General features: G+C 42.5%; 1 protein-coding gene across 1 annotated transcript in view; it reads left to right on the top strand.

Annotated features, from left to right (window-relative positions):
• Positions 1-11,784, top strand: part of LOC104527104 (POC1 centriolar protein homolog A-like) — a 39,234-nt gene extending 27,450 nt beyond the window's left edge. Inside the window, exons 5-6 of the mRNA XM_010170725.2 lie at positions 2,371-2,511; positions 11,686-11,784. Coding sequence (XP_010169027.2) covers positions 2,371-2,511; positions 11,686-11,784 — 240 coding nt within the window. The remainder of the gene's footprint in view (positions 1-2,370; positions 2,512-11,685) is intronic.
• The last annotated feature ends 2,183 nt before the right edge of the window (positions 11,785-13,967 follow it).

Here is a 13,967-nt window from a genome sequence, read left to right as displayed (position 1 = left end):
GTATTGCCCTTGCAGATATGCCAGACTCTTAAACTTTGTGGGCTGTAACAAAGAGAGTGTAAACTCTGAGTTCAACCCAACAGCTTTTTATGAAAAGCTGTCTGACATATGCTACAAAGATAGCGAGAGAAAATATGTTGGTACAGTCATTTTTCTGCTTCTGTGAGTCAGCTTGTTCTAATGGGTTTTGAAGTGGATAGCTCATCATCATTTGGGGTTTTTAAGTGCAGGTTGTATGCAGTGTTAGCTCACTCAAATTTCTGCTGTACCACCATTGACTGGCCTAAAGTTACACCATCAAAATAGGATAGTCAGGCTTAAAATAAGAAGTAAGCATGCTTTTTTAGTGTTAATTGCCCATTGGAAAGCAATGTTTTGAGTTTTTCATTTTTACTTTTAAATTTAAACAGCAAACAGCAGCTTTGTGAGGCTGGCTTTATCTCATCTCTGCAAGAGCATATTTTAGTTGATTAAATCAATGCATTGGTGAGCAACATGTGGCTCTTGGGCTCCCTGCAGCACAGGAGTAGTTTGAGCGTGGCTCCTGTGCCGAGGCTGTGCAGTGTGACCCAGAGCATGGGCTGTGCTGGCCTACGGCCTGTAGATAATTCAAATTAACCAGACAAGTGGGAGGCAGCAAATTAGCAGAGGCTGGTGTGGCTGGTCCCATCTGATAGCCAGCTGCATCCCAAGCCTGTGGGGTAGCATGGTGATGCCTGTGGAGCAGTTGTTATATGTATCCTTCAAACTTTTCCTGTTCCTATGGAAAACTGTTCTTGTGACGCTTGGCTGTATGAGGAGAGTTTGGTTGGCAGGGTCTGGAGGAACAGTTGGATGTTACCAACAGTTGGTGGACAGTAGCAAGCATTTTCCTGTCAAAACTTAGTGTTTCTGCAGCCTCCTTCTTCCTTCCTGTGCTACCCCACTTTCTATGTACTTGAGTTTCTGTTCTTTACACTACTTATTGCTTATTCTGTCTAACTATTGAGCTGGACCTCAGCCTTGGGAGCCTTTCCATGGCCTAAACCAGTGACTCTCAGCAGCACAGATTAAAAAAGACCTAACAAATTTCTGTGTGTGTCTACACATGTGTGTGTATATATCTTCATAATACACTGAACAATTTTGGATTTAGAGTTACGTGAGCTGGTCTAAGGTCTCACTGCAGCTTAGTTGCACACCTATATCAAATATAGAGATGAGCAGGTGAATCAGTACAGTGCTGATGAGAAATGCATTTGTAGTAGTGCCTATGAGAGAAGAAATGGAAGCAACTCTTCATTTCATGCTTAGAAAAGTGTGTGTGGGAGAACTACAGACCATTTTTCAGTCTGTCAGAATTCCTCGCTGCTTTGATTTGCAGACTTTGGTCATTTGTGTGAGTAGTAAGTGCATGGGATGGAGCTTTCCACAGACATCGGACTATGGAGGACTCTGTTTGGAGTGCTGTGATCTCGGCTTTAGATTAAAACTTTGTCTGCTAGTGTAAATGGAGAAACTTAAGTCTTCAATTGCTTAATAGGTTGGCTACCTTGTTAGATAAACTTCTCTGAACTGCTTCTGCTGATAAATAATGCAAATAGTATTTGTTCTAGAAGAAAGATAACATTTTGAAAGAGGAGGAAAAAAATAAGCTCTCTAATAAAGATCTATTTGTGCTTTTAAAAATCTATCTGAATGAAATAGTCAAGCTTGCATAAGTAAAATAGTTAAAATAGAAACTTCAAAGTAAACTTGTTCTTGACATCATTGAGGAGGGAAAACCAGTTCTAGATAGTTTAGATTTAGTAATTTAAATTTTGTTTCTTCTTTTATTTATGTTTTAATGCATATTGGAACATCTTGCTTTTGCTGAACACGGAGAGAGGCTTTTACTGCACTGTTGGAGTGAAATAATTGGACTCCTCTTGGGGATAGTTTACTTAATTCTTATAATTTGGATGTAGTGCTTCCATGTGGCTCCAGTAAGTTTTCATTTACCTGTACAGTCTGTACTGCATGACCATGCCAAAGCCCTTTGCACATACGAAATTTGAACCTTGCAGGTTTGCTTCAGGCTTGTTATCTAAAGTTTGCTTTTTCTGATGAAGGTTTAAAAACAAACAAAAAACACATGCACAAAAACCAAACCAAACAACCTTCTCAGAAAACTACCAAAAAATGCCTCTCTGCCTGGTGAAGGCAGACAAGTCTGCAGCAGCTTTTCCTTTTACAGCTGTGGCAAGAACAAACAATTCCTTTTCTCTTTTGCCCTTTTTTAATAGCATAGGCTGTCCCAACATAAACTGTTCTTTACTCTTTACTCTCCATGAAACAGAAATCCTTCAGTTGTTTGCATCACAATAGCAGATTGTCTCTTTATTTTTCTAGCAATCAGAAATGGATTGTGGTGTTCATCTTAAGAAAACAAAAACTCAGGAGTCTGGTAGGAACCACGAGCAGCAAGTGGAGGAGAACAGTCTTGCAAATACCTTGGAACATATTATGGGACAGCTGGATGTTCTGACTCAGGTATGGTTCACTCTTTAATGTTGTAATGAAAAAGGTACTTCTGACTGTAAGAGTTGGGAATATTTTGCAATAGTTTCATAGAATAAAAGTGTGGCTAGTTCAAAACATCTAGTTTTTAGTATTATTTTTCTTTATAAATCTATCTTAAACTGCTTGCCAGCTTATCTCTATCAGTTCCTTCACGTGGGCTTCCAGTTCAGACCCTGCTTTTCCCTTAATTCCTTTATGTTGCAGTGTAGCAGAGGACTACTTCAGCCAGCTCTGGTACCCTCTGCTGTTAACCAGGGTTTGTCTAAGGTAATGCCTGAAGGAGCAGTTGGCATTTGGACTCTGATTTGGTGAATAATCCCTCTTCCCTCCCTCATTATGCTGCAGTCTGTAGGTAAACTTTGTTCAGATCCCACTCCTTTCCCCCACCCAACACAGTCCAATTCACCTACACAGTCCAATTTCTGCAGTATTGTCCTCCCATCAACAAGTCTGGGCCCTTCTGTGCCTCATCTCTGAAACATGCTTCTCACCCACTGCTAGCACACAACTAATCCCTTGCTAAGGTATTAACATACAGTTCTTCCTCAGAGTCACTGAGCAATGCTCGAGCAGTGCCAGCCATCAGTGGTGATCCATCACAGTACGTGTTTACCTAATAAGAGCTTGGATTGAGCTGTTTCTTGTTTACCTAAACAGCTGCTCGTTGCTCGTGTTAAAAAATATCATTTCTGATCATTGCCTGGAGCTGAATTTAATTGTGTGTTTTTAAGGTATGTGAGAAGCAGGGAGAAAGCATGGGTCAGTAAACAGTGGTGGTCTCCTGTAGATGTGACTATGGTTGTAAGATTTAAAAAAAATAAATAAATCTGTGTAGGAGTGTTCTGTGAGCTTGAGTGTTGTTTCTGGGGAAGAACAAGCAGGTCCTGAACACTGGGTATTGAACATACTGACTACTAGCCCAAGTTAGCTCTCTGCTCTTGAGAAGTGCTTGTCAAAAAGTATAAGATGATGGGTTGAAAGGCACATGAGGGTTTGAAGTAGGGCTGATTTAAGGATAAAAAACATTCCAGCACTACAGACAGCCTAAAATAGTGTAGGATGAAAACTGAAAGGTATTTAAGTTTGTTTGGCAAAAATGCAAGAAAGCACTTTCTCCTGTGATCTCTGAAATGCTGAACACTGGGTGGGAAATTTTGTACACCATAGGGCCCTCATGCTTGTGAGTAAAATGCAACCCAATATATACACAAAATATTTTATTACCAATTTTTGTGTCTCCCTAGTAAGTCTGGAATGTGATCTTTATCTTTCATTACATAAATCAGATCCCCACTTCTGATGATGGATGTGTAATGGCTCCTTTTCAACTTCATAGGTGTTTAGAGGAGGCAAATATTGCAGTAAACAGTATGTGTGGGATTTAAACCAGATATAAGCAATACAAACATCTCTCTTGAAGATATTGTGTAACCGTAAAAAATTCCAAATGCTGTTTTAAACCTAGCAGAAAGAGAAATTGAGATCAGCGAGGGAGGAATAAATTAGTAGGTTATAGGATAAAATTGGAAGTAGACCTGAAATTATAGTAAAAAGCCAAAAAGCTGCCTTGAGTAACTGTGTTCAGCAACCTTTTACCTTTTTTGTAGCTTTTTTGCCATTCTTAAAGCACTTAATTTCCCATTGGTTCTAATCTTTGTATGCTGTATGTTGTATTAACACCATTTAAATGCATTTATACAAGTAGACGAACCTGCCACACTGTTGAAATGATTTCATAATTCTTCATTTTCCTGCCAAGGTTTTGATGTTTAGGAGTGAAACAAACCAACACCAAACTAGCTTATGCAAATGAGCATGGATAAAGCCCTTGTTCCTAGAGTAAGGGAGGAGGTTCTCCAGAGAGAAGGGATGCAGGCAGGTACCAAGGCAGCGCTGTGGGAGGTGGCTCTGGAGAACATCTGCTTGCGTAGCTAAACTTCTCTTTTTTTCCAGTGCCAATCGCCAGTAACAGAGCAGGGAAGGCAGCTCTGGCAGAGCCACTGTTGTCCCTCTTTTGTGCAATTACACGTTGACTGGAAGGAGCCAAGGTGTGCTGATTGCTAGCAGAGATCAGAGTGAAATGGAAATAGTGGCTGGTATGTTGGCTTGGTCATCTTTCCTCACCATTTCTGCCAAAGCACAACTGGGTGCTGCTCCCTCCCTGTGTGTAGCAGATGCAAACCAACGTTGTGTGTGTTTTACATGGCAACTTTGTGCTTGCAGACTTTTTTTTTTTTGTAAAAGGAGGACACCACTTTTAAAAACAGAACAAAAAGCTTTCCTAAACAATGCCTAACAGGTGTCAGTGTTATTCCCTTCTTGAAGAAGGGCTGAGGATCTTCCAGTAAACTGCTGTTCTGTTATAAATCATCAGCTCATAATTCCTGAGTGGTGCTTGTTTAAATAAAACACTGGTGGCACAGGCAGGGCAATACAGTTGGAGAGAGAGGACAAAGTCCTCATGATATTTCTAGAAACCCTCTATTGATAGTTATCCACAGGTTTTCCAGGAATTTGTTAGCTCTATGGGAGCTTGAGTGTATTTCTAATGTGGTACCTTGAGTTCCTACACTCTTTGTGCTCATCGTAGTTTCCAACGCTGTGTTAACATGAGGTAATGTACCAGAGGGGGAAAAACTTAAAGTTGTGATAAACTACTCTGGGAAATTCTGCAAATATGATACTAATTTATTTTCCTAATATTTTTTCCTTAGCTATCACTTCAAAGTTTATCATGCTAAACTTGGTATCATTTAAAAGTGGGAAGGAGAGAAAATACTTTCAATTTCTGCTGAAAGAGGTAATAGTAAGACATCAGCTGAAGGCTGTCATCTCTTGCCAATGCACAGCTTTGTTCTGAGCTGTGCACTTGAAGCTGCGTTGTCTGCTGCTCACCAATTATCAGTACCTTCCCTCTGTTGACAACAGATTTCCAGATGAAGTGGGGTGTCATGTACTTGGAGACAGCGGGATTGTTTTTATTCCATTAAGAGGTCTCTTCCTGCCAGATACCAATCGCAAGTAGAAGCGCTGAGGCTGTAGGGGTGTCGTGCCCTGTGCAGCAAGATACACTTGAGCAGCCTTGCTCCTTCAGTTAGGCACTTGAGTTCTTATTAGAGAAGGATGGATCAGGAGAAAGTAGTGGCTGTTGTATAGCATGTCTATCAGTAACTGCTAGAGCAAATAAATACAGCCCACTCAGATTTACAAAGCTTCATTTTAATGTTGTTGACTTTGTGCTATGATTTTATTCTTTAAGGTTTTGGCAACTTTCTTTAAACTAATCTTTGATTAACTGGTCTTTATTCAGTGAAACCTTCTTCCATTCTTCCTCACCAGAACTTCTTTTGTTTTACTTGTAAGAAAGTGGTCTAATGTTCCAATGTGACCTGACAGGGTCTTCATATTTTTTTCTAAACGTGATTTGTATTTGGCCATACTTCGTGTGCAAATAAAGAAATGAATGTTTGACTGCCTTTTTCAGAAGAGTATCACATGCTTAATAATCCTTGCCTTGAAGGATGGAGTGAAGTTGAGACCTAGGCATAAACCAGTTGTTTCCAGTAGTTTTGGATTACTTAAAGATGGTGCCCCCTTTGTAGGAAAGCAGGCAATTCAAATTTGGCAAAGGAATGAGGAAGCTGAGAGTAATCAATGTGTGATATAGATGCTTTGCTCTTCCCTTTCCTGCAAGTGAGTATCTTCTCAGTGTTTAAAAGTCCTCTTCTTTACTGGCATTTCAGAGATGCGAAAAAGAGGAAAATGCAAAATGTTTATAAATTATTGTTTTCAGTTGAAGGCTGGATCTCAGTATCTCAGTGCCTTTATCAAGGGGTGGGCTGAATATTAAAGTTTAGGGGAAAAACAAGGTGATTTTATCTCTTGGTTAACTTCCTGGAACAGAAAAGTGTATTTTGGCTAAAACCAAAACGGAGCAGATATGAAGAGTTTACTTGGTTCAAATGCATTTTCTGCACTTGCAGCTGAACTGCACTTCTGAAAGAAGGTAATCTGTGAGTCACTGTCTTGGCTTGGAAAGTGGAAAACTTGCATTTGCAGTGATCATCTTCAGAGAGTTTGTATACTCTTACCCTCACTGCAAACACCTGCAGCTGCTGCATTCACTCTGTAGCACTGGTGGGCAGTGGGCTCTGAGGCAATAGCTACTGGTTTTATGTGGGAAGGAAGATGTCTGCTCCAAACGAAGAGTTCAGAATCAGGTTAGCATAAAAATTCATAAATAGCTGTGATAATCCACCCAAAGGAACCAGCTTTATGTGTTTCCTCAAACTAATCTTGTATTGAAGCTGAGAGAAAACAATACAGTGAAATGGAGAAGACTTGTTAAATCAGTAAAATAATCCAAGCCTGAACTGAAGGACAGTCTAGCTCATGTGAGATTAAAGGATTATTTCACTCCAGAAGAGATTGCAGAGGAAGGGAGGAAAACTTTTAGTGAAATTTTTAGCATAAAAAAGGACTTGGACAAGTGGGTTACTTTTTAATTGAAACTGAAGGTGTTTGTGTGTGCAATGCTTATAACGAAAATGAGTAAAATCAAATTTGTTACTCCTTTTGGGTTTTTTGAGATGTGATCTCCAAAGCCTCTGTTGGTAAGGAATGAATGGCTCCTCTCTTCTGAGAGGTATTGAATGTAGATTAAGCAACTGGTTTGGTGAAATAAATGTTTTTGACTTCAAGTAGTTCCAAGTCAAGAAGAAAGATGCTGAGTATGGGGGATGATCACTTCCCTACTCTTCCTGACCACACTGTTTCTGATACAGGCCAGGATGCCATTTGCCTTCTTGGCCACCTAGGCACACTGCTGGCTCATGTTCAGCTGACTGTTGACCAACACTCCCAGATCTCTTCCTGTTGGGCAGCTCTCCAGCCATTCTTCCCCAGTAGAATAGAAATGGAAGTGTAATACTTTGCCTGCAAAAGAGAAACCAAGAGCACATCTACTCTGCAGTCAGTGTGCAGGATTGTATCCCTTGAAGGCTCAGCAGAGCTGTTGTTACCTGATGTGAGTAACTGTTGTATCAATACATGTTGTTTTTAGTGATGAAATGGAGCGGTGTGATGTCCCCCATGCTATCGTGTGTGCCACCTGGATCAGAGCTGGTGTGAGTGGCATATTGAAGCACCCGTGTGCTGCTTGCAGGGCAGGAGCTGCACCTCTCTGCTCGCAGGGCAGCCATCCCTGAGCAGGGTGAGCCCATCGTTCCTCTCTGCTCGCAGGGCAGCCATCCCTGAGCAGGGTGAGCCCATCGTTCCTCTCTGCTCACAGGGCAGCCATCCCTGAGCAGGGTGAGCCCATCGTTCCTCTCTGCTCGCAGGGCAGCCATCCCTGAGCAGGGTGAGCCCATCGTTCCTCTGAGCCCATAGGGCAGCCATCCCTGAGCAGGGTGAGCCCATCGTTCCTCTCTGCTCGCAGGGCAGCCATCCCTGAGCAGGGTGAGCCCATCGTTCCTCTCTGCTCACAGGGCAGCCATCCCTGAGCAGGGTGAGCCCATCGTTCCCATGCTCTTGCCTGCTTTGTCCCCAGCTCCAGGTTAAGTACTGCTTTGGTTCATGAGCAACCATCTACCGAGGGGGATCTCTCCTGGTTACTGCAGGGGCTCCCACCGTTGCTCAGAGGGTTGTTGAGGCCTTTGCTTGCTCTGGACTCTGCTGTTCAGGTTTCCTTTGGCAGTTGTGGAACTGGTTTCTGTTGGCATTTGGTTGGCACCTGGTTTCTCTTATCTGTAGTCCTCCAAAGAAGCAGGGCTGATGGCCCCTCCAGGGCCCTGCAAAAGCCTCAACCCTGAGGCTAGTGGTTCTTAAACTGCCTCTGCTACTTAATCAGGCAGGGAAATGTTTAACATGGATGCTGGTGAAAGCTGGAACTGTTGCAGGGCTGGCGATTGGAACAGCATCACAAGTCACTATTATTCTTTGGATTGAGGGAGTAAAAGTAACATGAAGGAATATCATAGGGGACTTGGCATCAGGTAAGCAAGTGTGATGACTTGAATTCTTCAGTTTAGGTGTCCTGGGGGAGAATGGAGCTGAATATTCCCCAGAATTTAAAAGTAAATAGGATTCAACTTTTTTTTTTTTTCCTACATAGTTTCTCATTAATGTTTTCAAAGAGAAGAGCAGGTTTTTTTCTAAGCTAAGTCTGTGGAGGTGAATGAAGACAAATGCTGTAGGAAGTGTTGGTAGAAGTGATTTAAGTAAGTTTTCTTTTGTGTGGAAAAATCTCATTTTTCTGCTCTGGTGTCCATAGTAATGCTCAGTATATTACTGTAATGTCAGAAATACTCCTTAAAAAAATAAATAGGTTGATTTTTTTTTTCTCATTTAAGCCCAAACTGTTTTTCTTCTGCCAGTTTCAGCCAAGACTTTAATAAATTATCCAGCAGAAATACTCCTTAAAAAAATAAATAGGTTGATCTTTTTTTTTCTCATTTAAGCCCAAACTGTTATTCTTCTGCCAGTTTGAGCCAAGACTTTAATAAATTATCCAGCGTTTAACTCCCTGGTGCGTAATGGAGACGTGTACTGTGCTCCTGACATTCAGGAAGCCTGAATCCTGCCACAGAGAATGGGCTTGAGTGTTCACTGGCTCCAGTGAACCCTGGCTGAGCCTGGCTGACGGTGTTCTCCTCCTTGGCTTAGTTGTTGGTTCGTTATCTTCTGAAAAGCAATAGCAAAAACTGGCAGCGATTGAAGGGGTGCAGTTTAATTTACCTACCAAGAAGGACTTGCTTTATAAATAGCAACATGGAAATCACATAAAACTCTGTCAGCTGCTCATAAAGGAACTTTTATGTGTAGGTTACAACACAGCAGTAATAGCAGCTGGGCAGTATTTGCACTTTCCCTTACCTTCCTAGGATGTCAGGTGCCCTCTGTGTTTCAGGCGTCATATATTCAAGTCTAAATGGACTGTAGTCATCAATTCCTACTTTGGACTTCCTGGATTTCATTTCTGACTGCTACTTTTCCACTTCTAGTTTCCAAAAAATACTTGCTACGAACTTTCTGCTTATACTTACGTGCAATTTCCATGCCAATAAACATTTTCCTTGCAGCTTTTTCACAAATTCAACACTTTCTGAAATCCACTTTGTTTGCGCTTAGTCTCGCGGTGCTGTAACAGCACTGAGCTCGTATTGGCAGGACAGTGGTGGCATTAAATCATGGGGTGCAGGAACCACAAGTAATCTGGGACTTTGCTTCTAGTGGGGTAGTGTGACCAGGACATGAATTCAGTTGGTTATCTTTCTAAAGGAAACTTGATGCACTGTTTCACTCCTGCTTTTTTAACAGACTCTTGAGTTTACTAGTTCTTTTTTTAACTGGAAAAGCCAGGATCCTTATTGCTTTTCATTCTCTGTCTGGTTGCTTGCAGGGTAAGATCTTTGCTGTAAACCCCTGGTAGACATTCAGCCTGCTGTGTTCTGCCCTGAGCAGCTTTATTCCTGACCCCTGTGAGACAGCCACTAGGCAATAGCATGGCTGGGTATGAAAGAGATGAAATCCTCTCCCCTTTGAATAGACAGGAGGGCTCCTGCTGGCTCTGGAGCACCTGGAATATTACGTGCTGGCTCTACAACTTTTCTTCTGGTTCTCTGTGTGCTGCAGGTCTTGTGCCTCAGAGGGGTGGCAATAGAGGAGGAAAAAACTTAAATGAAGCTAGCACTGTAGCCCAGGGGAATATTTAAGCAATGCAGGGTGTTTTTTTTCAGGTGAAGCTTTCTATGGGGATGCTGCGTTAGGCAGCAGAAGTTAGCTCCTCTGCCTGGTCACAGGTCAGCGGTACAGGTACGGTAGAGATAAGCTTTGAACTATGTTTGGGGAGGAAAAAAGGGTGCGTTGTGGTAAATGCTGCGATGCACAGCCCCTTCTGACTTTGTTGATACACAGTCTTGCTAGATGTCTTTGCCATAGTGCTTGGTGTTGTTTTTACTACATCTCTTTTCTCTGCCCCCACCACCACTCATCTCATTCCCCAAATCATTTTACAGGAGACTTCTAGTCTCAAGTGGCCTTAGCCAAGCTATTTCCTTTCTTTGTGCTTTCGTTTCCCCAGCTGTAAAATGGGGATAATGAGACCTGCTTTCTTTTGTCAGGCACTCGGAGATGTGCTTACAAATGTGCTATTAAAAGGCTTTCTATGTATAACTTCTATACAAACAGCGGTTGTCCAAGTTTATTTGAATTACTTTATTAAAGTCCAAGGTTCTGAAAATCCTTTGTTTTTAACAGAGGATGTTATTTATGTAGTAAAAATGCTCAAAATGTGAAGCTATTGATTGTTGCTGATAAGTTTATGGATATTAAAGCATTAAATCATCACTGCCTATTATCAGCCATTCCGGTGTCTTTGGAAGCTGAAAGCAGTTCTGCATAGCTTGGTCCCTTGATTACCTCAGAGTGATCAATAAAAGGTTTTCAGCAGAAGCTTTTATCGCCACATGGTTAAAATGTTCTTCTTGTGCATCCTGTACATGATGACTTCAGCTCAAGGAGAAAGATCTGACAATCCTTTGTGGGGTAATCAGATGACACAAATATATTTAGGCATTATGTTGAGGTAGGTGCTGCCACTGTGGGTTTCAGTTCCCCTCCATTGCCTGTTGTACTGCCTTATGATGAGAGGGTTTTCTTGCTTGTCATTGTGCTTGTCCAGCAAGCTTTGTGTGTTTTAATTGCAGCAAACAAAATTGCAGAATTCAGGGAAGGGAGGAGAGTCAGAAGCAGAAAGGCAAAATCAAAGCTCAAACTGGGGAAAAACCATTCAAAACCTCTGTTTCTCGTTACCAGAAACATGGCTGGTGGCTCTCTGGTGTCTGGGAGCTCATGAGCATGTAAGGACAAAACCTGTCCATGAAGAGAAATGCAGAGCCCAATTTGAAAACACCGAGTGCCAAAATGGGTGCTTGGTGTTGTCTGCAGGAGAGCTTTGTGCCTGCCAGCCTCTGTTGCTCATCTCTGAAGTTGTGAGGGGCTCTGCCCTGCTAAAATGCTGATACTGGAGTTACAGCCCTGGAATACCTCAAAATACTCCTGTGAATTTAGCATTTTATTACCCATTGAGAGTACGTAGCTTGTCTTGGAGAGCAGCTCAACAGCGGCTTTTGTTTTGTTTTGCAGACGGTTTCTATCCTAGAGCAGAGGCTGACACTCACTGAAGACAAGCTGAAGGAATGTCTTGAGAATCAGCAGAAAATCATTCAGAACAAGATGAGCTGATTTCCTGAGAGAAGACGAGAGCCGAAGGCGTTGGGAGGTTTGAGGTTGTTTGTGTTCCTCACAGACTGTGTGTGACTTGCTTTAACGATTTTGAGCACGATCTATTTTTCCATTGGAATGTACAGTTATTGTATCTGTAAATAAGCTTTGTTACCTTACTAAAATAAAAGGATTATTTTATTCATAAGCGTGGATAATGATTGTGATCTTCTGTGTTTTCCAGAGGTACAGCAGCCAGTGTGTGGTCTGAGTACTAACTAGGAAGGTTGCATCTCTCCTGCCTTTGGTGCTGCGGAGTTAGTTTTAAAACGTTTAAGCACCTTGGAGTTGCCAAATGTCTGGCACAGGCTGCGTTAGGCTTGTTGCCCAGGTGTGTACAGGCTGTAGGTGACAAGCCAAGAGCTCCCAGGATATTTTGGGCAGTGGGAGTTCACCTCCGTTCTCAGACCATAGCGAGCAGGTGAGGTCCCAGCACAAGTGGCACCTGGAGAAGGGTCTGTCTCACCCAGGTACTGCCTGGCAAATCTGACAAAGAGCAGTTCAGACCCTGGATGGTATTTGTGCAACGTGTGAAAAACAATTGCTCGAGGCTGGAAGAGAGGCCTTGGCAGGTAAGATGCAGGATGGATTCCAAGTGGATTTTGCTTTGTCTTTGTCTGCTTCTTAAATTAAAGGCAGGGTAGAGGGAGAGGAAAGGCAACCAAATAGTAGAACACTGCTCCATTGTGGAATTTTCTTCTTCTTGCTCCAGACTGCCTTTAGTTTTTGGTCATTTTGCAGATGTTTTCACAGTTGAATAGCTCATCACTTGCACTTATGCTGTCACCCTGCTCCCCTCACTGCCCCTCCAGACTTTTTCAGGCTTTTAGCAGGTGTTCAATATGTAGCTGCACAAGAATTTGGACTTCAGGGAGATCTTGTTCTCCAACACCTCTTTGCTAACACACACTGGAGGTCTCCTTTCTTGTGATACACTATTACCCACATTCCTGGAGAAATGAGCTGAGGGAACTTGAGCACCTCAGGGTTAATGAAACCCTCCTCACCACTGTCTGACCTCTTCAGACAGGGAGGCTTCTTCAACCCCTACCCTCGGTGGTCCCTCCTGCTGCCACTGCCTGCCAGCAGCTTCCAAGGCCTCGTCTCCAGATGTGCTGTGGGTATTCTGGATGCTTGCCTGAGGCCTGGCTGGTGTTCTTATTTCACATAGGGCTCAGCAGATCTTTGGGTTTGGGTTGTGGGTTGGTTTGTTGGGTGTGGTGGGGTTTTTGTTGGTTTTGTGTGTTTGGTTTGGGTTTTTTCCCACCTGTTTCTGTTGCAGGCTGTGTCTGCAGGTACAGCATCTTGAGTGTGATCCTTCTCCTCATCCCACCTGGGTGAAGCTGTTGACATTCCCCTGCCATCACCAGGAAGCTTCTCATCTCCTTCCCTCCTGGTACTTTATACATCTCTGAGAACCCCTTGTTGACATTATCATAACACTTCACTCTTTTTCATTTGTGGGAGCTGAGAGCTTTCTCATTTCCATGCTTCTTGGGTTGATTATAAATCTGAGGTTTCTCTTTGCTCTGCCACAGACTGTTTTCTGTTTCCAAGCACCGAGTCTGGTAAATCGTTATTTTCTCTTAGATTACACTAATGGAATCAGTTCAGTGATGTTCTTCCACGCTCTTGCTATAAGCTTTCAGTGGCTTTCTGCTGAGAGACTGACATCATTTTCATTGAAATGAGCTTCTGTTGTGATGTGGGAGAAGGGGACTCAAAGGTATGTGTGGCCAATTTGCTGCTAGGAGAAAGCTGTTCCTGCCCCGATCTGCTGCTGAAATAATGACAAAAATGCATTGCAAGAGCCTAATATATCAACTTGATCCTCAGTGTTGTGGACTGGCCTTTGGGGTGGGGGCGTGGAGGGGAGAAGAAAATTTAAGCTATTCCACCATTCATAAATTTTTAAGCTTTGCTTTAAAAATAGCCTTTGCTTCCTTTGAATGTGTAGTTTCTAATGTCTTGGAGACCACAGAAGCAATTTGTATATAGTATTTTAGGGAGAACGGCAATACAGAGAACTTGGGCACATTTGATAGAGACACTTTTTTCTTTTCAGATGTTCTCAGTGGATCCATTTGAAAGATTTAATTGTGCTTCTAAAACAGATGAGATGCTCAGGTGCTGAAGGGCAAGCC

Source organism: Antrostomus carolinensis, unplaced genomic scaffold, assembly GCF_000700745.2.
Source record: "Antrostomus carolinensis isolate BGI_N321 unplaced genomic scaffold, ASM70074v2 scaffold8096, whole genome shotgun sequence".
Lineage (NCBI taxonomy): Eukaryota > Metazoa > Chordata > Aves > Caprimulgiformes > Caprimulgidae > Antrostomus > Antrostomus carolinensis.
The sequence above is the reverse complement of the archived record's forward strand: the minus strand, read 5'-3'. Positions and strand labels throughout refer to the sequence as shown.